This window comes from Callorhinus ursinus, unplaced genomic scaffold (genome assembly GCF_003265705.2).
Source record: "Callorhinus ursinus isolate GAN/ISIS: 27379988/994484 unplaced genomic scaffold, GSC_fseal_2.0 scaffold18, whole genome shotgun sequence".
NCBI classification, from domain to species: Eukaryota; Metazoa; Chordata; class Mammalia; order Carnivora; family Otariidae; genus Callorhinus; species Callorhinus ursinus.
Genome location: NW_027397080.1, coordinates 3,973,217 through 3,995,496, shown reverse-complemented (window position 1 = coordinate 3,995,496; position 22,280 = coordinate 3,973,217). Strand labels below are relative to the sequence as shown.

Sequence of the window (22,280 nt, the reverse complement as noted above, 5' to 3'; positions counted from 1 at the left end):
ATTTGAAGGCAGACTGTGATAAGATAAAGATACATGTGGTAAACCCTACAGAAGTCACTAAAATTTAGGAAGAGGTATAACTAATAAAATAATAGAGAGAAAATGGAATCACAAAAAATAGCCCAAATCTAAAAAAAGACAAGGAAAAAAAGAACTAATAAAACAAACCGGAGTTCATCTACCCATCTTAAAAGTTCAAGATGGGGAGAAAAAAAAAAATCAACATGGTCACATTTTTCTTCTAAAAGGCCTCGGGAAGGACACATCTCTCCTTGGGGCTTCCTCCTCTACAAAAACCTTAAATGTTGGAAATCATCAAGGCTCTGCCCTAAGTCCTTTTTTCATTTCCACATTTGCTGCCTATGTAATCTCATCTACAGCCATGGCTTCAATGACCATCTGTGACAATCTATCTAGACCTCCAAACTACACCTGTCTCCTGAGTTCCTAACATATATATTTTCAACAATCTACCAGACATCTCCAGAAACACCTTAAACTCAACTATGTTTAAAATTAAACTCAATCTTTATCCCCAGTGTGATCTTCCAGTTTTCTCTTCTCAGGTTAAAGACAATTATTCATGTAACAGCTCCAATCAGAAAGCTTTAAGACATCCTTAATTCTTCTCTCTTCTTCACCATCTAAAATAAATCTGTTAGCAGATCTTAAGTCTACCTTTGACCTACCCACTTTATTCCATCTCTTCTGTCACTATCTCAGTCCAGGACATCATTCTCACCAAAAACAGTACAAGCTTCATAATTGGTGTCGCCCTCCACCTTCCTCTCTTTGTCCCTACTCCACCATGCTCTACCTTGCAGGCAGTGATCTCTTCACAAGGTAAAAATTCAGTATTACCCCTTCACTTAAAACTTTCCAATTATGTCCTATTGCACTTAGGATAAAATCTAAATCCTTAACGGAGCCTCCAAAGACCCTTCATGATCTAACCCTACCTCCCTAGCTTGCTGTCTATACCCAACCCCCTCAATGTTCTTTCTCACCTCTAGGCTTTCCATGTGTTGCTCCCTCTGCAAAGGTGACTGCCCCCCACGTTACTCCATCCCTTTCACCTGAGTCTACTCAACTTTCAATTCATTCTTGGCTTAAACATCAGTCCTTTAGGGAAGTCCTTTCTGACTTTTCTCGATAGGTTAGGTCTCACTGTAATAAACTTCTTTATCACCCTGGATTTCTCATCACACTTATAATTATTTAATGGTGTTCTTCCCATATACTGCATCTTATACCAAAATGAATGTAGGCTCCACGAGGTGGGGACCTTGTCTACCAACTTAGAACCTAGAATACAATGCTTTTCATATGGTAATCAAAAATCTGTTGAAAAAAATACCAAAAGCATATTTAGAAAATTAAAATACCCAGAGAAAGGGGAGCCTGAGTGGCACAGTAGGTTAAGCATCCAACTCTTGGTTTCAGCTCAGGTCATCATCTCAGGGTCATGGGATGGAGCCCTGCATCGGGCTCTGTGTAGAGCTTGCTTAAAAATCTCCCTCTCCCCCTCCCCCTGCAGGAGTGCGTGCATGAGAGGTCTCTCTCTCTCTCTCTCTCAAATAAATCTTAAAAAAAAAAAAGTTTTTTAAATACCTAGAGAGATACAAAAGTCAAAACATGAATACACACACACACACACAATTAAGAAAAGAGATTACTTCACACCTCACATTTTGGCCAGACCCTTTTTCTTTCTTTCTTTCTTTTTTTTTTTTAGCCAGACCCTACTTCTAATAACTCTAAGAAAAGAAGTTAGGAGAATAGAGAGGTAGACATAATTTAAATGGTCTAGGTTAACCTGGAGAAAAATGGCCCAGGTTAAATAACTGATCAAGGCATATTGCTTGGTCTTAAAAACCCCAGACCCAAAAGTGGTTTCTCAAAAGTACAATCTATCTCAACTAGAACCAATTAAAATGAATTTTAATGCCAATTTCTAGGCTCCATCCAAGATGACTAATTCAAAATCTCTAGAGTTGTGACCCAGGAATCTAAATTTTAAAAACATTCTAAATGATTTTTATTTTAAACTTGAGTTTAAACTGGCACCTCCAATTCAAATTAACCAACACATTCCTACCTGCATCTCTTTTTTCCCCACTGTGAGAGCCCTGGTTCCCCCCACATCAATATATGTACTCATGTGTTCTATCCTACCAACAGTTTCAGAATACTCCCAACATCCCAACTTTTCTTCACCTAAAATTGGGTGGAAGAGACTTTTTAAAAAGAATAAACATGAGACAGCCATCCCTGGAAATATTAAGGATCTGCCTAAAGCAAGAGACTGGACCAGACAATCTCTTGGGTTCGAAGTGCAATATAATCCCCCACTCATTCCCATTTCTCCCCTTTCCCCTTCTTTCCTCATTATATCTAAACCATTATGTCTTCCAGTTGAAACTGTTATCAGTTACTTCCAAACCAGTTTCAGGCCATGAGCTGGGCTGGCCAGCAGCACGAAATTCAGCAGAATGGATTTGGCACTCTCAGGTGGACTTACACTTGAGCTGAGATCGGACAGTAAATGAGGTATGTAATTGACGTTCATGTACTATTCACTACCAAATTTGGACCAAGCTCTTCTTCAGCTTGGTATTCATATATTCATGGAATCTCTGCATTCTGGCTCTATCCCAACTTCTACTGCTCTCTACCAAGAACCCGTATAAGCAACTATTTCCTAAGAGTGTTCGTTATTTAAAAAACACCCCCCCAAATCTTACTCATCTTCAAAACAGAGCTCAATTACACTTCCTCAATAGTTTTCTATTGATTCACCCTTCCTGTATTCTCCTAGCACTCAGTCTTTTTGCCACTTACTTTAGAACCTCATCACACCTCCTATAAGCTCTTCTAAATTCTCACAGCACTTGTAACTTCACCCTTCATTTAACACTCTTACTAAGTCACATATATACTAGATATTATTATGGCTTACACACACCTTATCCGTCATAGCACAGCACTGTGTATTTCTCTATTACAGAGCTGTTTACATAACATCATAATTGCTTGTTCATGTATATCCCCCTTACCCAATAAAGATTATAAGCTTCCTTAGGGGCCCTGTGCTAAGTTTCTTAGTACTGCCAAAGCCAAACATACTGCTCACAAGAATATACAGTAAATAAATTCTTTTCAAATTAACAAAAATTAGCTGAAAACAAGAGGATATAATCTCAACCAGAGATTGGAAACTTGTGGTCTACAGAATGAACTCAGCCAACAGACTTCTGTTTGGCCTCTAATGTATTTAAGAAAACTGGAATTGACATTTAAAAATTGGGAAATGGCACACAAAATCCAGATTTCTGAATTTTCTTGGGGGGGCGATTGTTAGATATGCCCTAAAATGCTACAAGTACCTGCCTAAGAGCACAGCAGCTCTACATTAGATGCGATCTTCAGTTAGTCATCTTTTTTGCTTTACTCATTTATGTCACCTGTCTGTTCTGTGCAAATATGTAAGTTTACAATCAGTGATATAGACCCATAACCCATGATGGGCTTTCTAAGCCACTTATTCAAATTTGGGGCATTTCTAGTCCCTAGCCACCATGTTTTTCCAATGCTACACAAGTTTATCAAATCTGCTAGCCTTCTCTCATCCTAAATCTTGACAAAAGTACTCTACTGAATAGTAGTATACCTAGTGGTAAAGCCAGAACAAACAACTTAGATGGATCACTACTACTTGGTTAGAATGATGCTTTTTTTGATTCATGGATCAAATTTTATTATGTACCTACTCCACTGAAATATTGTTACAGTAGATTCTTATTCAAATTATACTGTTAACAATCGCTTCTCATACTGAGTCGGCCAGTTCATCTTGGCATATTAAATTCAATAAATATTTATACAGTGTTTGCAAAATTATAGGCCCTGTGTAATGGTTAAGGCAAAAGATTTGAAATCTCCAAATCTACCAAGTCTGATACCAAATCTTAGCTCCTCCATTCTCTGAGAAACTGCAAAGTTACTTCTCTAAGCCTCAGTTTTCTTACTTTTCAAATTTGGACAGTAACAGCACTTATTTCCTAAGAATGTTGTGTAACTTAAAAAGACAAAGATGTAAGAAGGCAATCTGGCAGATAGCACCTGACACACAGAAAACAATAAAAGCAACTATCATTTAAGTATCTGAGTACAGAAATAAAAAACTAATGAAACAAGATATCTGAACAAAAATCTAAAAATCTATGATACTGTTATCAAGCAAGCATATGGAAACCCAAAAGAGATTCTATAGGGAGGAGAGAGGGAACATAGGAGCTGGACAGGAATGATACAAGATGAACCTGGAACATCTTGTGCCAGAAAGTTAAAAAGTACTAAAGAAACAAAATATTAGGGCCATGTCAAAAGGGCACAATGGCCAAAGCTGCAACAATCTGATTAACAAATAATGACAACACAAAGAATGTCCATGAGTGCATATAACACCAATAAATGATTGAATAAGTAAATAAAAGGAAAAGACTAAGTCTTCCATACAGAAGAATCCCAATTAATAGAGAAGTAATGAAGAAAATAAAAAATCACCACTAGAAAACAATAAAAACCTGCTATACAAATGCTAAAATTAATGAGCAAAAGTTTAAGAACAGGGTACTTGCATACCCTCAAAGTAGCTCCCCAAAACACTTTATAATTTACAAAGCGGTAAATATTAATTTTATAACAGAGAAACCTGGAAGACATCACCTTAGCCAAAGAACCAGGTTACATTACCAGTTATAAGACATACTAACATCAAATACTTCTTGATACGACATACAGAGAGAGGCACATTATCTCTGCATTATCCTTCCCCAAAATGCATTACCTCAGTCTAACCATGAAAAAAATCAGACATATCCAAATTATAAAACATACTATACAATATCATTCTACAAAATACCTGACAAGTACTCTTCAAAAGTGTCAAGGTCATAAAAGACAAGAAAAGACTGAGGTACTACAGATGAGAGGAGACCAAGGAGACATGACAACTAAATGTAATGCAGGATCCTGGACTAGATCCTGACACTAGGAGAGAAACTAATCTAAATGAAGTCTGTAATTTACTTAGTAGTTAACAGTACTACTTACTCAAAAGTACTGTACTAACATTAATTTCTCAGGTTTTATCACTGTACTATGCTTATATAAGATGTTAACACAGAGGAAGTGAATGAAGAACATATGGGAACCCTTTAGAGTATTCATTCAACCCTTCTATAAATCTAAAATTCTTTCAAAATAAAACTTAAAAAAAAATCTTAGATGATGAAAACAATACTGGTGTTGTAATACTTTTTTTTTAAACCAAAGACTCACTATCAACTTACCTGAACTGTAGGTATTATTTTCCAGTGAAAGCTACATTATCTCTGTTCTTATTTTATGCTCTATCAGTCATGTAACATAATAAGCTTTAATAAATTGGTATTCTACCAAAAATAGTCAATCACTTAATAAAAAACATTTAATTACCTTTTCTGACATCTTAAAAATGACTAATAGAATTTCACTTTTTAATCACAGAAGCCCCCACAAAGCTTTATCTTTAATAGAAACTAATGTTATTATTGTTTATAGCATAAAAATAATTTAAATAAAATTCTTACCTTCCAACCACTGCCAGCCTCTCTATAATATGGGAAGTTATCACAAATCCACTGGTAAATCTCACTTAGAGTCATTTTCTTTTTGGGTGAGCTATTAATTGCAAATGTAATGAGGCTGGCATAACTGTATGGAGGTTTCCCATCTTTGTGCTGTTGGACTTCTTCCTGGTCCAGTGTTGTATTTGGGTCAAGGAGCGCATTCTTCTTGGAAATTCCTGTTCCATGTGCATTTTGTGTAGCATCAGATTTTTGGATGGCTGCTCTCATGGTGAGCTGTGGTAACCAGTCCATAGATGTTAGGCTGCTCTCCAGTTCAGATGTCATCCTGAAGGTAAATAGACTCCTTAGTCAATATCAAGGAAAGAACCCCTGCTTCTCAAAATATCCAATATTCACAAATCTAGGAGTTCCAAAGTGAGGGAAAGCCTGAGTTAAATCTGGAGGAAAAAGATTGAGTATGTTAATGATCAAACCAAATATTTAAGGGCTCAACATTTCCAATCTTTTTTCTTAATTTTTTCCTCTCCAAAACACAACAAATTTGGTTTTAAAATATTTAAGATACAGAACAATACATAAACACAAAGTGATGCCAATGCCAATGTTTCTAAAAAGACTGTCATTTTAAATAGGGCAACAGGATCATAGTATGAAAAATAAGTCTGCAGTCCAGCGCTTTACTCACCAACACCACAGGCCCTTTAAAACCTTAAGATTGCCATTTCTTTTACACAAACTTTAGGGGAGTCATACAAACAAAAGAATACCTAAAGTAAAGAAGTCAGAGAAGTGACTGAGAAACAGGCACAGGAATTTGCAAGGAGGAAAGAAGGTAGAGCTGAGCAGGTGGGAGGTAGGAAAAGCAAGCAGGGTAGACAAGAATAGTAAGTAGACAAGCTAGCTGGGGGAGCTGACCGAAAAGAGGAATGCAAACTCAAGGACACTGATGAACAAGAGGAGAATAGGCAGCACCCAGGCAGTTAAAAAATAAAAAATAGGAGCGCCTGGGTGGGTCAGTCATTAAGCATCTGCCTCCGGCTCAGGTCATGATACCCGGGTCCTGGGATCGAGCCCCGCATCAGGCTCCCTGCTCCACGGGAAGCCTGCTTCTCCCTCTCCCACTTCCCCTGCTTGTGTTCCCTCTCTCGTTGTGTCTCTCTCTGTCAAATAAATAAAATCTTTAAAAAAAATAAATAAAATAAAAAGTCCAAAAAGTCAAGGAACAAGCTTAAGAAAACTAAAGATCTGGGAGTGTAGGACAGACGATCATACAAATGGACAGCAAGAAGCATTAAAAACTCAGGGCAGGTTAATCCAAACATCTAGTGATCTGGATTCTGTAACTTATTTCTCTCCAAGGCTGAAAAATTCAGACCATTACAACCCAGAGAAAGAAAAAAAAAAATCTGCCGGATTAACACATTTTCTGGAGAAGGGAAAAGCTGCTTGAAGAACTGAAGATAAAAATATAGAAACAAAGCTTGACACTTCACACTGGAATTGCTAACTTTCAGCTGAGGACACAAACCTTCTACCATGGGACCAAAGAAACAGGAATAATAGGGTAGAGAAGAATGAAAGACTTTTAAGTGATAACAAAATAATGAGAAAAAAGAAAACAAGAAACCTGAAGTACCTCAGTGAAAAGAAAATATTTGTGGCAAATAAAATCCAGTATAGGCCCTCATCCCAAATGGCTGCAAGCAAAGAGCAGCCTGGAATACGTGCTTAGGATAGGAACTTAGGGGAGGCAATACAGAACTGATAAAGAACACAGGCTCTCAAGTCAGGCAGATCAGAGTTCAAGTACTAATTCTACTAGTTACTAGCTGCAGGAAATTAAAATGTTAATTAATATATCTAAACTCCAGCTTTCTCTAGGGATGCCTGGGTGGCTCAGTCTGTTAAGCATCTGAGTTCGGCTCAGGGTCCTGGGATTAAGCCCTGCATCAGGCTCCTTGCTCAACAGGGAGCCTGCTTCTCCCTCTCCCTCTGCCTGCTGCTCCCCACTGCTTGTGCTCACTCGCGCACACGCTCTCTCTCTCCCACAAATAAAATCTTTTAAACAAAAAAACAAACAAGCTCCAGCTTTCTCATCTGTAAAATGAAACTAATAGTTCCTACAGTTAAAATATTACTTTGAGTGGGCACTTGGGTGGCTCAGTCAGCTAAGCATCTGACTTCCGCACAGGTCATGATCTCAGTCAGGGTCTTGGGATGGAGCCCTCCCTGCATCAGGCTCTCTGCTCAGCAGGGAATCTGCTTCTCCCTCCGCACCCCTCCCCCCGCCTCCACCCCAGCATGCTCGCTCTGGCGCGCTCTCAGATAAATTTTTAAAAAATTAAAATATTACTTTGAGAATTAAATGTGGTAGCATATACACAGAAGAAACATCCGTTAAGTATTAGTTAATAATATTACTCTAGGATTATCTGGCGAGGGTACTAATGCAGTATAAAGTAAACTAGATTAAGCAACAGCAATTATAAATCAAGAGACAGCCATGAGGACTTTATCTGCACTGCCAGTAGAGTCCTACCTTGCTCTTAGATATTTTGATCCAGCTTTACCTTTTTCACTTTCTCAAATTCCCTCCATCTCTACTGCATATATTCCTCTGAAATCTGAACTTTAAATTCTCTATACAGTACCTTTAGAGATCAAAAAACCAGACAAAAACCAAAACAATAAAACCCTTACCATTATGCTCTATAATCTCAGCATTATATCAAATGCTTGTTGCAAGCATGAAATAAGTTACAGGAACTTATGGAATAAAGAAAACAACGTAGGGGCGCCTGGGTGGCTCAATCGGTTAAGCAGCTGCCTTCAACTCAGGTCATGATCCCAAGGTCCTAGGACTGAGCCTGCATGGGATCCGTGCTGGGCAGGGAACTTGCTTCTCCCCCTCTCCCGACGCCCCGCCCCCGACCTCTGCCCTTCCCCCCACTCATGTTTTCTCACAAATAAATACTTTTTAAAAAAATTGAAGAAAACAATCTAATTTAGACATGACAGGTTGTCAAATGAGTGGGCAAAGTACCCTAGAGATCAGAGACCAATCACTTCAATTTAAAGATGAAAAACTAAGGTCTACTAAAGTTAAAGACTTGCCCAAAATCACAAAGGTAGTTAACAATAGAAGTAAAACCAGAGCCCCGGTCTCCCAATGCTCAATCCAGTAGTTTTTCTACCATCCCTCATCTGTAAAATGAGCATAATAGTACCTACCTCACTGATGAAAAGTACTGAGAACAGTGACTGGCAAATAGTAAGCATTCAAAAAATGTTAGCTACTGGTGGTGGTTATGCTAATAGTAGTTGCTGCTACTATTATTCATATTTCATTCTATAAACATTGGCAATTATTATACCATACTGTCATCCTATTTGCTTCAATTAAGGCTCCACTAGATAGCTTTATTTTGTCTAAATTCCCAAAGGAGCCAGTCGCATATATTTTCAAAGTTTAATATAAATGCACATTCCAAACTGGAATATAATGGATATTGCAGATGCCCCCTACTGAGAACCATCTTTAACTTGTTTCCTTCTGGGCGCCTGAGTGGCTCAGATGGTTAAGCGTCTGCCTTTGGCTCAGGTCATGATCCCAGAGTCCTGGGATCAAGTCCCCCATCGGGCTCCCTGCTCCTTGGGAGCCTGCTTCTCCCTCTGCCTCTCTTTCTCTCTCTCATGAATAAATAAAATCTTTAAAAAAAAAAAAAAAGCAAACTTCTGTTTCCTTCCACCAGTGCCACTAATTGAGACTTTATAAGAGCCTCAGAAATATAATGTAAACATATAATAAGTACTTAATACATGTTATAACAGTTAAGAATTTATAGTTACACATGTACAGGGCTATTAGAGTAAAACTGTACACACACACACACACACACACACACACAGTATGATAAAATTCCTGTCCTCCAGGAAACTGTAGTCCAATTAAGAAGGTCAAACACAAAGAAGAACTGAAGAAAAGAAGGCTGAGATCTGGGTGCTGCTAACAGTACAAAAACGGAGAGGACAACATAGACTACAGCCCTCAGAGGCAGAGAAGGAAGAACTTCAGCTAAGATTTGAAGAAAGTAAAGATCTCAACAGGCTAGAAAGAAAATGGTCCCTAGTCATCAAAGACATCAGGAGTAAGAATCACTCCACTGCTGTGCTTATCTTCATCAGTTCTGCTAGATCAAATCTGAACTATAAAATATCTATCTTAAATTTAAACTCTGAAAAAGTGGGGCTTCTGTGTGTAATTTATGAAATTTTATATATTCTTGGTAGTAAGGTAAAAAGCGCTTCCATTGTTAGTGTGTCACCTGGTTGCCACAGCGGTTCTCCATTAAGCACAAAGAACACAAAAAATGACCATTAGATATGATCAGATCATCAGTAACTTTAGAAAGAAACCTCTTAATGGAATGGTGATGACAGAAGTCCGCCTGTATAAGAGAACAGATGGTGGTAAATTTAAGAACAGCATGGGAGGCTCTGAGGAATCTGGTTATGGAAATCTGGTTAAGAAATGTCAGGCCCTCATTACCTCACCTCATTCCAAAAGCTTCCTAGCTGGCCTCCTGGAGTCTGATTTCTAACCACTCCTCTCTGCTAATCACCTCCAGAGTCCATGCATACACTCCAAGAGAAATCTATCAGCACTGTTTTCATGTCATTGTGCCCGAAAACTTTCAATGGTTCCCTTTTTCCTATTATACCAAATTAAACTCATTTTCAACTACTGTAGTTTTTATTAATCTTTTATTAATCCTTCTCTAAATCCCTGGAGCAATTATTACCTCAATTTGGCATCTACCATGCTGTTTCATATGTATAATTGCATCATACACCTAAGCTTACTACCCTCTTCCCCCACCTCCCCACTGAGAACAGTGACCATACAACTAATACTTCAGATGCTACCTAACACCACACCAGGTACATGTTATCTGAAAAATAACAGTATTTGGATTAAAAACATTCCTTTCTGGAATGTCTTTCCCATCTAACACTGCCTAGCTGGCTTCTACTTTTTTTCAAGACTCAGACCAAACACTTCCCCCTCCAGAAAGCCTCATCAATCCACTCTTATCTTCCATCTCCTAAAGTGAACTAGATCCTACTCCCATAGTAGCATGTCAACACCTCTCTATCCCAGAACTCATACAAGATTATAACTATATCTATCTCCCCAGAGTCCATGAGTTCTGAATAAGAAACTTTCTTCTTCTTTTCTCTCTCTCCAATCCCTAAGAACATAGTAAGTGAAGGGTCAATAAATAATGGTTAAATGACTGAAACAGTTACTAGCCAATGAAGGTGTGGGTGTGATCCTTCCAAAACAAGTGAAACCATACACACTGACAAGCTAAAAGGAAGAGGCAAAAGAAAAAAGGACTCAATAGCATGAGGTAAGGATAATCACAGGATTGAAGTCCTTTATGAACTGGAAAAAAGTATGACTCAGGCTGACAAGTAGCACCACACAGAAACAGAGAGAGTTCTGGGGAAGACAGAAGCAAAGATAAAAAGATAATGTTACTTATGGGAGAAAGCAGGGCATGGAAAACTCAGGTCTTACATCTATGATATTTATTGCTAAAAAAAAGTTTCATGATGAATCTTCTCTGCATAACATGAAAATGTAAACAGTATCAAGATATAAAAATATATATAAAACTCAACATAAAGCCATGAGATGGGGAGAGGGGCGGGGGTTCTAATCCCATTTTATGAAACTGCGCCACTAATAGGATCCCAAATAAACTTTCTAGGTACTTTAACACATTGCTTGGCCTCCCTCTGCAACCTCCGTATTTCCAACGAGTAACCAAGGATTACTCAGGATGTTTTCAACAGTGTTATCAAAAAGGGGGGAAATGGGTAGAGATACTGCTGGCTTCCTAAATAAAGGTAAGAAGAAGACATCAAGGAAAGTAAGAATAATGATAGTGATGTCGTGACCTAGATATTCCTGAATCCTCTCACTCTATTCCTGGCACTTGGCATTTCATCTTAAAAGACTTCAGAAAAATCCTAAGAAAGAGTCATCTTAAGACTCATAAGAAAAACTGAGCAACTAAAAACTCAAAAAGAAATCCTTATAATTACCACAGCAGTAATTCTGATCATATGCATCTCAAGGAATACACACACACACACACACACACACACACACACACACACTTTTTTTTTGAGAGGGAGTGCGGAGGAGCAGGGAGAGAGAAGAATCTTAGGCAGGCTCCACGCCCAGTGCGAGACCGATGCGGGCTGCATCTCAAATGACCTGAGCCAAAACAGAGAGTTGGACACAACCAACTGAGCCACCCAAGCGCCCCTATATATATACTTTTTTAAATATATAACTCCCGTTACAGAATCTTACCACCCAAGGCAACCAGAAGTAAGGTCTATGGCAGAAACCATTAACTGCCACCTAACATCTGTTTTTATCTTCCTCCTAAGGAATACAATCTCAATTTCATTCTGGATGGCACTGTGCCTCCTGCCATTTCTGCTCTCTGAAGACACGATAGCTACTGCTCCAGTGTCATCTTCGATCATAAGGTGATTTTTTTTTTATTTGTTAGCTGTTTATTTATCAAGACAAACTATTCCATAAGCCAATATTCGTGTTTCATAGTTCAGGAACACAGGTCAGTGACAGACTTCAATGGAACTCAACCCAAAGAAATTCTTTACATTCCCAAATCACTTTGCACTCTGAAAGATACCAGCCTTCATCTCCTCAAAATCTTTCATGGAATCATAATTTCTGTAGAAATCTGCATATGCCTTCTTTCTTGGTTCGGCCACAGCAAACTTAGAGAAAGCTGCAACCCCCAGGGATACAGCGAACGCTCCAACAATATGAAATCACAGACGCTTGGCCAGAAGGCCTCGCATCTGGGGTTTCGTCAAAGCACTGGAAGTCATGGTAGTTACTCTCCTCAACACCAACCTCAAACCTAACGTCCTCCCTAACTGATACAGAAAAAAAATCCGTAAGGTGATCTTTGAAAGTGCCATACACTGAGGACATAGGAGCAAAGAGAAGGAATCTGGGTCCCTGAGTTTTTTGTGAAACAATTGTGAAGCTGCCATCTGAACCCTGAAGTGCCTACCTACCAGACTTATATGTTTAACTACCATAAAAAGATCACCAGTGGATGAATGCAATTCTTAACAAACATGACATCTGGGATAAGGAAGTGGGGGATACAAGTAAGAGAACCTAAACTAAGACACTCTTAAAGGAGGAGGTGATGAGGCAAACATTAACTCTGATATTGCAGGTTGGAAAACTGGTGACCTTCTTAAAGAGTGACAAAGGATTTGGTCAAATTTGGCCGTATACAGAAGTTAGAGAACAAACCACATGCCAACTAAGGCTATGGCAAGGAGAGAAATATAAAAAAATTTAGAATGTTGGCATGCTTTGGCTTCTTCTTGTCACTTAAAACAAAATCCTGAGAGAGAAATAAACTTCTATTAGAGCTGCAAGCAGAGAGGGAGAAACTACAGATTTGCTTAGGGAGGTAACTCCCTGCCTATGGCCCACAATTTAAGCTAACAGTCCTATAATTTAAAGCCTTGCATAGCTGGAAAAAAACCAACCGCTTCTGAAGTAGCAAATGGAAATAACTGAATGGTAGCTGCAAAACTGCAGCCTTGGCAGTAGAGAAGACTGGTATCTTGCCACACAAAAGCAATGTCATAAGGGTGTTGTCTTTCCACCAATGATTTCCACCATTGTTTCAAATGGCCTCATCAGAACCATCTTTCCCTCAGAAGCCAGAAGATGTCAATGAACTTGGGTGGGGAAAAAAATACTCTTCATTTCCACTAACTTGTAACTGAAATTTAGCACTTCCTTTAATTATGAAATTAGACAACAAATCATAGTAGCATTGACAGTACTTGTGACTTTGCCACCAATAAAAATCACAAATGTATTCTTCTCACATGCAAATGTTGCAGAATCTCAACTTTTAATTTAAACTTAACTACTTAGGGGCGCCTGGGTGGCTCAGTCGTTAAGCGTCTGCCTTCGGCTCAGGTCATGATCCCAGGGTCCTGGGATCGAGCCCCGCATCAGGCTCCCTGCTTGGCGGGAAGCCTGTTCTCCCTCTCCCTCTGCCCTTGCCTCTGCTTGTGTTCCCTCTCTTGCTGTGTCTCTGTCAAATAAATAAAATCCTTAAAAAAATTTAAAATAAATAAACTTAACTACTTAAAATTATGCTAGTGTATTAGACTTGCCACTAGATCTTTCATTTAATATGTTAAAAGCACACATTACTATGTTTCAAAGTTAGTATTTTGCTAACCATATTTCAATATAATTGGTTTCCTTTGTAATCCCAAGTACTTTATTTTGTGAATTTTGAGACATTCTGAGATGGATCCACAGGTTTCACCAGACTGTTGAAGGGGTTCCATGGCACCAAAACAAGACTGGAAATTCCTGTGGTAAAACGGAGCACAAAGGGCACAGTCTTCACACTGAAAAATTCTGTCTGGGCAGGCGTTATGGATCAAAGCAGCAAAAAGTCTAGAAACTAAGTATTTTAAGATAATTGTATGGGAGGTTGGGGGAGAGAAAGAGACCAGACTGCAAAAGCCTCAAGTTTCCAAAATAATACCCAAGCTCATCAACAAGTGAGCTATAAAAGCTGTACATTTCCCAGAAAGGGCATCTTCACTAATATCCATCTCAGACGTAGTCATGGAAGATAATGGACAAGGTAGGATCTTTCAGAAGGCATAGTAGACAATGGAGGCCCTACCAAAGAGCAAAATCAAGGAACTTACTACACTGTCAAGGCATCACTGTCACTTCGACCCAGTAAGATTTTATAATGCACTAATGACTATTGAGTGTTTCCCGTTATCCCCTTTTCTGAATAATACCTTTTACTGCTGTTATCCTAATCTTTCTCCACCACTACATATTAGGTAGAATGTAAATAACTCATCTGGTTTATAGATCTTTGATCCACAAGAAGCCACACCAGCATCTGATGAAAGAGACTGTACCTAAAGAGCTTAGATTTTCAGCTAATTATAATAACTGGATGAAACTCTGGGTTGTCTCCCTTGAGAAAAGAGCAAGTAAGTTCAATACATAGGAAAAGTACATGTGAATATTTGTGTACCCATAGGGGCAAATCGTGGTGGAAAACTAAAAAAGAAAATAATCTACTACAGATTGATTTTATATTTTATAACCATAGGACAAAAAATAAAATGTTAACTTATAAATGAGGTAATAATTTAAGCTATTTCCAAGCAAAAGCAGCTGGTGTTACTTTAGTTTTCATACACCAGCAAAATCAAAGTTTCTACTCTTAGTTCAATTTCAGCAAAACTAACGGCGTCCTACATCGGAAAAGATACGACTTAGTAATTAAGAACACAGGCTGCTGAGCAAGTCTGCCTGGATTAGAATCCAAACTCTTCCACTTTAAGCTATGTGACCTTACACAAGTAAATTAATCTTTTATGTCTCAGTTTCCTCGTTTGTAAGATGAAGATAAAAATAGTACCCAACCCAAAGGATTGCTGTGAGGATTAAATGAGTTAATGCATACAAAGCACTAAGAATAGTCTCTAACACACAGTCAATAATTTTATTACCAAATGCATACTCTTCAGAACTTTCTAAATTTTATTTCATTTTTTAAAAAGATTTTAAGTAATCTCTACACCCAATGTGTGGCTCAAACTCAACCAAGATCAAGAGTTGCACACTCTACCAAATAAGCCAGCCAGGCGCCCCAGAATTTTCCAAATTTTAAAAGGTTGTCACTCTTACTCAGTGGTTTTAGACTTACATGTCCTAAATGATACAATAATCATTTAGCAGCCTCAATGGAAATGAGCCCCTCATATTTACTCTAAAGTGACCCAGAAAGTATTAGGTTTTAAAATTTTGTTTGTAGATTATATATGAAAATTGAGAACATACTTTTCCCCACAGAAATAAGATGATACGATGATTCCTGAAGCAGCCCACAAAATCCTATTATTCCATAAAGGAATTCCAAGTCAACAGTTCTTGAGTATAAAACCCCCAGTTAGGTATCTTGCAGCAGAGAGACAAAGGAGTAACTTGGAAAAAAAAGAAATAAGCTTTTCCATTTTCCTGGTGCAAGATCAGCTTAATCCTGACAAAATTTCAATATGGTTTATATCTGGCATACTTCTAACTACTTTCTATACTTTGGTTCTCCCATCTCACATGCCCTAAGCCTCTAATATTGGCCCCCAATGTTGGTATTATAAACTCCAAAATTACTTGGCTCTTCTCTTCCAGTAAAAACTCCCAGCTTTTCAAAACAGTTGATCTCTGCTCCATTTAGGAAAAAAATGGACAGCGTCAAACGAATCTCCACAAAGGTACTTCCTATAAGCAATGACCTTTTTGGAAAATAAGCTGAAAAATCCTCACTGGTTTGAAGTGAAAATACAGGTGGAGGAATCATAATTTAGAAGGAATCCAATAAACAAATAGCAGGTCACTCTTCAAACCTCTTGACTTTCACAACTTCTCTTCCCACTTAACATTCCAAGAATATTCACAACACAGCTAATGCAAAATTCCAGGAGATTTAGTGAGACAACTGTCATTCGTAAAACTGTTGTGATTTCAGAGCTATTTATCATAAAATCAGAGATGAAAAAGAACCTCATTCGGTCATTTCTTAAAGTCCTGGTATAACCTATTTTGGAGACTAACAATATTCTTTAAGATCTCCAAGGGAAGAAAAGTTCACAACTTACTCAATCTGTTCTAAGGTATGTTACTCTAAAGTATGCGTTTTTTGTTTGTTTGGTTGGTTTTTTTTAAAGGTTTAACTGGCTAGGGGAGCCTAGCTGGCTCAGTTGGTAGAGCACGTAACTCTTGATCTTAGGGTCATGAGTTTGAGCCCCATGCTGGGCACAGAGATTACTTTAAAAATAAATAATTTTTTTTTAAAAATTAAAAGTTTTAACTGGCTAATCTCTTATCTCCCTTGCTACGGAGAAGAAAATGTCTTTAAATTCTCTCTTGGAAAATGAGAACGGGTCAGAGTTCTATTCATAATGATGCTTCACATATTTTACAATATTAACACAACTTTTTGTGTTCCCTTTTCTCTTAAGTTTTAAAGTCCAGAACTTCTCCAACAGGATCTGAATTTGGAACCCTAATATATTTATTGCTCTTCTCTAGATTCTCTCCAAATTACTCCACATATAATCTTAAATTCATAAAACTGTATTCTAAATTCATACAAGTCATACTCATAGTTAGAATTCCATTCAGGGTACAAACTTAGGGATCATGTAGTCAAAAGATATTTTCACACTATATGTGTGATTCTCATCTTAGGTATCTTTTGCTCCACAATGTAGGAAGGAAATATAAACATTTTTGGACCTTAACCACTCAACTATATTCTGTCATCAAGTAAAGACTGTATTTTGCATTTAAATCTCACGTACTGGAATCTGAGTAGTTGGAAATACTGATGAACACTAGTCCCTTTAACACCAGAACACTCAAAGCCATCTCTGTAGCTGTTATTTAAAAAAAACCACACAGGGGCACCTGGGTGGCTCAGACAGTTAAGCATCTGACTCTTGATTCTGGCTCAGAGTCCTAGGATTGATCCCCGTATTGGGCTCTGTACTACTGAGCTTTGAGCCTGCTTAGGATTCTCTCTCTCCCTCTCCCTCTGCCCCTCCCCTGCTCATGTGCGCCCTGTGCGTGCACTCGCTCTCTCTTTAAAAATAAAGTTAGGGGCGCCTGGGTGGCTCAGATGGTTAAGCGTCTGCCTTCGGCTCAGGTCATGATCCCAGGGTCCTGGGATCGAGTCCCGCATTGGGCTCCCTGCTCCTTGGGAGCCTGCTTCTCCCTCTGCTTCTCTCTCCGTCTCTCATGAATAAATAAATAAATAAAATCTTTAAAAAAAAAAAAGTTAAAAACCCTGGGGCACCCATGAAGCTTAGTGGGTTAACTGTCTACCTTCGGCTCAGGTCATGATCCCAGGGTTCTGGGATCAAGCGCCATGTCGGGCTCCCTGCTCCGCGGGGAATCTGCTTCTCCCTCTCCCCTCGTGGAAGGTAATCCTGTCTTACCTTTTAGGGTTAAGTATGACACACGGAAAATGCTAAACAGCTTAAACTTCTACATGTGATGTCTAGGATTCAGTTGTCCTCAAAGTGTGGTCCAGACACCCTTTCAGGGAATCTGAAGGGTCAAAACAATTTTCACAATAAGATATTATCTGCCTTTTCCACTCTCATCCTCTGATAAGTGTACAGTGGAACTTTTCACATGCTATGTGATGGGTGTTATCACATCAGACTCAATGCAGAAGCAGAGATGAGAATCCAGCTGTCTCTATTAAATGTTTTTAAAAAATTTGCAAAAGTTGGGACGCCTGGGTGGCTCAGTTGGTTAAGCATCTGCCTTCAGCTGTGTCTCTGTGAGATAAATAAAATCTTAAAAAAATAAAAATTTAAAAATGTTTCTTAGTCACACTAGCCATATTTTAAAAGTGCTCAGTAGCCACACGTGGCTAACGGCTAGCACACTGGATAGCACACATACATTTCCATTGTTGCAGAAAGTTCTGTTGGACAGTGCTGGCTTAGAGCATCCTAAATGTAACTTAATCTTTGATCTAAGATGACCAAATCCCCTAGGGCTTCCATTTCTGAGTATTAGATATTGAAGAGTATCGTTGACTAGTCATTGACTTATTATTAAAAGTTACTTTTGTGACTAAATATTGACTTTGATATATCTAGGCTTTTATGGTGTTCTCACTACTAGACCAGGCATTATTTAAGCATTTTAAAGTATATTAATTAAATCCCTCTAACAGCTCTATAAGTTTGGTACCTCATTTCATAAATGAGGAAAGAGAGATACAAAAGGTAAGCTTAGCTGAAGGACATGCAGTGAATAAAGGGACAGAGCTGGAATTCATATGTAGGCCTTGCTCCAGTGCCCATGCTCTTAATCACGAAGTTCTGCCTCTTGGCTGTCAGTATTCATCATAATTTGAGGTGTTTTCTTAAAATGAGGGATGTCAAAAATATTCCACTTAACTGAGGATACTATAAAAATAATTAAAAAAGTATCAATGCAGGAAACAGGAAAAAAGTGATAGAAAACTAGTGATAAAATTGAAAAAAATCTTATGAAAGGCAGCAGCTTTTTATATGGGGGGATGGTAGAGAAATTTGAGTTGTCATGAATTCATATATGTGGGGGAAATAGTATCAGAGGTAATAGGAAATAAAAAGCATCACTGGGTATATTGCCAAAGTAAAAGAGGAGTTAAACATAAAATCTGTACCTGTCAACAGTGTTTAAGGTATAAACTTGAATAATACTGAATAATAATACTGAAAAATAAAGCGTTATGATTTGATTTAGTAAACTTATTTTAGTCAAGCTTTGCTTGGCTGCAAGTAAAGGAAACCAGCACTGGATGTATCAAACAAAACAGAAAAGGGTTTTATTTGTGGAGAATACTGGGGTATTTCACAGAACTGAGGGATAGCTGGATCTCTTGAGGGGATAGAACTCAGGTTCTTAGGAACCAAGGCAGTATACTCTCTTCTCTGTTGCTTTTCTCTGATTGTAATTTATTTCTTCATTTCTACAAACCAGCTTTCTTCACCTTTCTGGCATATGGGCATCCTGTACCTCTCAAGTTTCATAGCTTCTTTATTCAGGAAACCAGCCCAAACCATTTCAGTCCTAATTCTGAATTCCTAAGGAAGAAAATTCAGGTGAACAACTTAGGTCAGGTGTCAGCTCCGGTTCTCATCCTTTAATTTGTTGTAGTACTCACATAGTTCTGGTATAGATAAGACTTTCAGGGCCCTGGGGATGGAGACAACTCTGGGAAAAGGGCACGGTGAGCTAGGCAAAATACTACAGGAAGTGTCTGGTACAAAGCAGCATGTATCCAGTGTTGGGTAAAAAGAGTTAGGATTTCAAGAGAGGATGTTTTTTAGGATTCAGACCCTTTCCTTATAGTCATATGGGTAGTGAATGGGAGACTTGATTCTCACCTTCCTCTTGGAACTGTAGATTTGGAATTGGACTAAGAGTTCCAGTTTTGTTTAGTTTGACAGATACATATTGAATACGTACTCATTATGTGCTTACTAGCATTCAAGATTCTCAGAGAAACAACAAAAGAAAAGGACAGCAGAAAGATTATTTTGCCCTATACTGATGCTTACTTGAGAGCCGGAAGGATAGGTGCTTATGGACAGGTCCCTGTTGAAGGTTATGGTGCTGAATGAAGATTTTAAGCATAGGAACCGCTTTCTTCAAAGTTAACATTCTTTCTACAGTCCCCCTATGTATATTTGGAACTTGGAAAGTGATGTATTAGCTATGTAAAAAAGTACAGTTGGAAGTTATGGAAAGATGAGACTACTTGAATAGGTAGAGTCTGAGAAAAAGATAGTGCTTCTTTATTACAGATAGGCCTCTAGATAATTAAAAAAATAAAACCCCGGTGGTTTGGAGCTCGGAGCGGCGTTGGCCGGACCTCTATTCGCGCCCAGCTCGGCTCGGCTCGGCTCGGCTCGGCTCGGCTCGGCTCCCTGCCGGGCTCCAGGCCCATGGCTTCTCGCGGGAGAAAGCGGAAGGCCGAGGTGGCGGTGGTCGCGGCGGCGGCGAAACAGGAGAAGCCGGCGGGCGGCCGGAAGGCAGTGGAGGCCGCGACCGTCGTAATCGAGCATTGCACGAGCTGACGCGTCTACGGGCGCAACGCCGCGGCCCTGAGCCAGGCGTTGCGCCTGGAGACCCCGGAGCTACCGGTGGAGGTGAATCCTGCCAAGCCCCGGAGGGGCAGCTTCGAGGTGACGCTGCAGCGCCCAGACGGCAGCAGTGTGGAGCTCTGGACTGGGATTAAGAAGGGGCCCCCACGCAAACTCAAGTTCCCTGAGCCTCAAGAGGTGGTGAAGGAGCTGAAGAAGCACCTTTCCTAGGGTGTGCTGGGCAGAAGTCCTCACGCTGAGCCTCCTGTCCCTGGTGATGTTGGAGCATTTATGATGGAACATGGCCAAACTTCAGTCATGTACCTGAAGCCATGGTTTCTTCCCCTCCAGAGAGGATGGTTCAGTTGTGAGGCGACCCTCTGGTAAGGCATTGAAAAGTTCTTGGATTTGGTTTAATAAAAGTTGAAATAAAGTATTTGAATAATAAAAAAAATAAATAAATAAATAAATAAAATAAAACCCCAAGAAGCCCATGCAATGTAATCAGAGGATCACTGGATTGGAAGCCATATAAAATGGGGATAATCATCCATGCTTTACCTTACAGCACAAATGTAGTTATTTTTGTTTTATCAAGATAAAACCTCTGGAGTTTAAACTAAATTCATAAAGGAAGATACTACTGGTTTTCAAACAGATTTAAACATTTTAATGGGTATAGAGTGGTATCTCATTGTGATTTTAATTTGTCTTTTCCTGTTGACTAATGATGATGTACATCTTTTCATGTGCTTATTGACTCCTTGTATGTCTTTATTCAAATCTTTTGCACATTTTAAAACTGGGTAGTGTCATCTTACTGCATTGTTAGAGTTCTTTAAATATTCTGGATGCAAGTTTTTTGTTAGAGCAAAAAAGCTTTAAATTTTTTGCTTCCAATTTCTTTTTTCTTTTATGTTTTTCTTTTTGTATCTTAGCTGAGAAATCCTAACTACTCCAGATTGCGCACACACACATATATATTTAAAACAGCTTAAAAAAACACCTTTATTGAGATGTAATTGACATAGTATGATTTGATAAGCCCCCCCATAAAATTACCACAACACATCCATCATTCTCAAAAGTTTCCTGGTGTTGCTGTGTACACTCCTGTCACTTTCTGCAAGATATCAGCTGATCTGCTTTTCTGCCCCTAAATGTATGTTTGCATTTTCTCAAGTTGTATAGAACTGGAACTGTATAGTATTACCCTTTTATTTGTCCGGCTTCTTTCATTTAGCATAATTACCTTGAGATTCACCGGTGTCACTACATGCATCAATAGTTCATACCTTTTTGTTTCATTGGATATATGTGCAACAACATTTACCTGTTGGTGCATATGTGGATTGTTCTCCAGTTTTAGCTATTGTAAGTAAAAATGCTATTTTAAGTATAGCATAGGAAATATAATCAGTAATATTGTAGTAACGTTATTACTGGTGACTGTACTTACTGTATTGAGCATTGAGTAACAGAACTGTGGAATCAATATGTTGTACACCTGAAACTAATATAACATTGTATGTCAACTATACTTCAATAATAATAATCATAATAGATCAATTGGCCATATACGGGTGGGTCCATTTTTGGACCCTGTTCTGTTGATTTTTATATCTATCCTTTTACTAAAACCACTTGTCTTGGTTATTGTAGTTTTACAGTAAGTCTTGAAATCTGGTAGTCATAAGTACTCTGTTCTCTTCAAGTTGAGAGAAAAACCTGATAATCAAGTATCTGCTTAATGGTGGGCTGAAAGTTGAGGTAAAGAAAAACTCATATTTACAAATTGCCAAGTAAATTTTTAGACGATGGTAAAGAACTTGAGCACATGGGAGGAAATAGGTTGTTCCATTAAGAAAA

The 22,280-nt window shown here is 38.6% G+C and overlaps 2 protein-coding genes across 5 annotated transcripts in view; one reads left to right on the top strand and one right to left on the bottom strand.

Annotated features, from left to right (window-relative positions):
- Positions 1 to 22,280, bottom strand: part of FOXJ3 (forkhead box J3) — a 140,515-nt gene that overhangs the window by 89,640 nt on the left and 28,595 nt on the right. For 3 of the 4 annotated variants that reach the window (XM_025856084.2, XM_025856086.2, XM_025856087.2), the window contains exon 3: positions 5,634 to 5,958. In XM_025856084.2, the coding sequence (XP_025711869.1) occupies positions 5,634 to 5,958 (325 nt within the window). Of the gene's footprint in view, positions 1 to 5,633; positions 6,071 to 22,280 lie in introns of all 4 variants that reach the window. The other variant, XM_073902796.1, reaches the window with a different exon arrangement.
- On the top strand, positions 20,237 to 20,844 carry LOC112811775 (selenoprotein H-like). Its single transcript, XM_025856088.2, has one exon. The coding sequence runs from the start codon at positions 20,274 to 20,276 to the stop codon at positions 20,640 to 20,642; it is 369 nt and encodes a 122-aa protein (XP_025711873.1). The 5' UTR covers positions 20,237 to 20,273; the 3' UTR covers positions 20,643 to 20,844.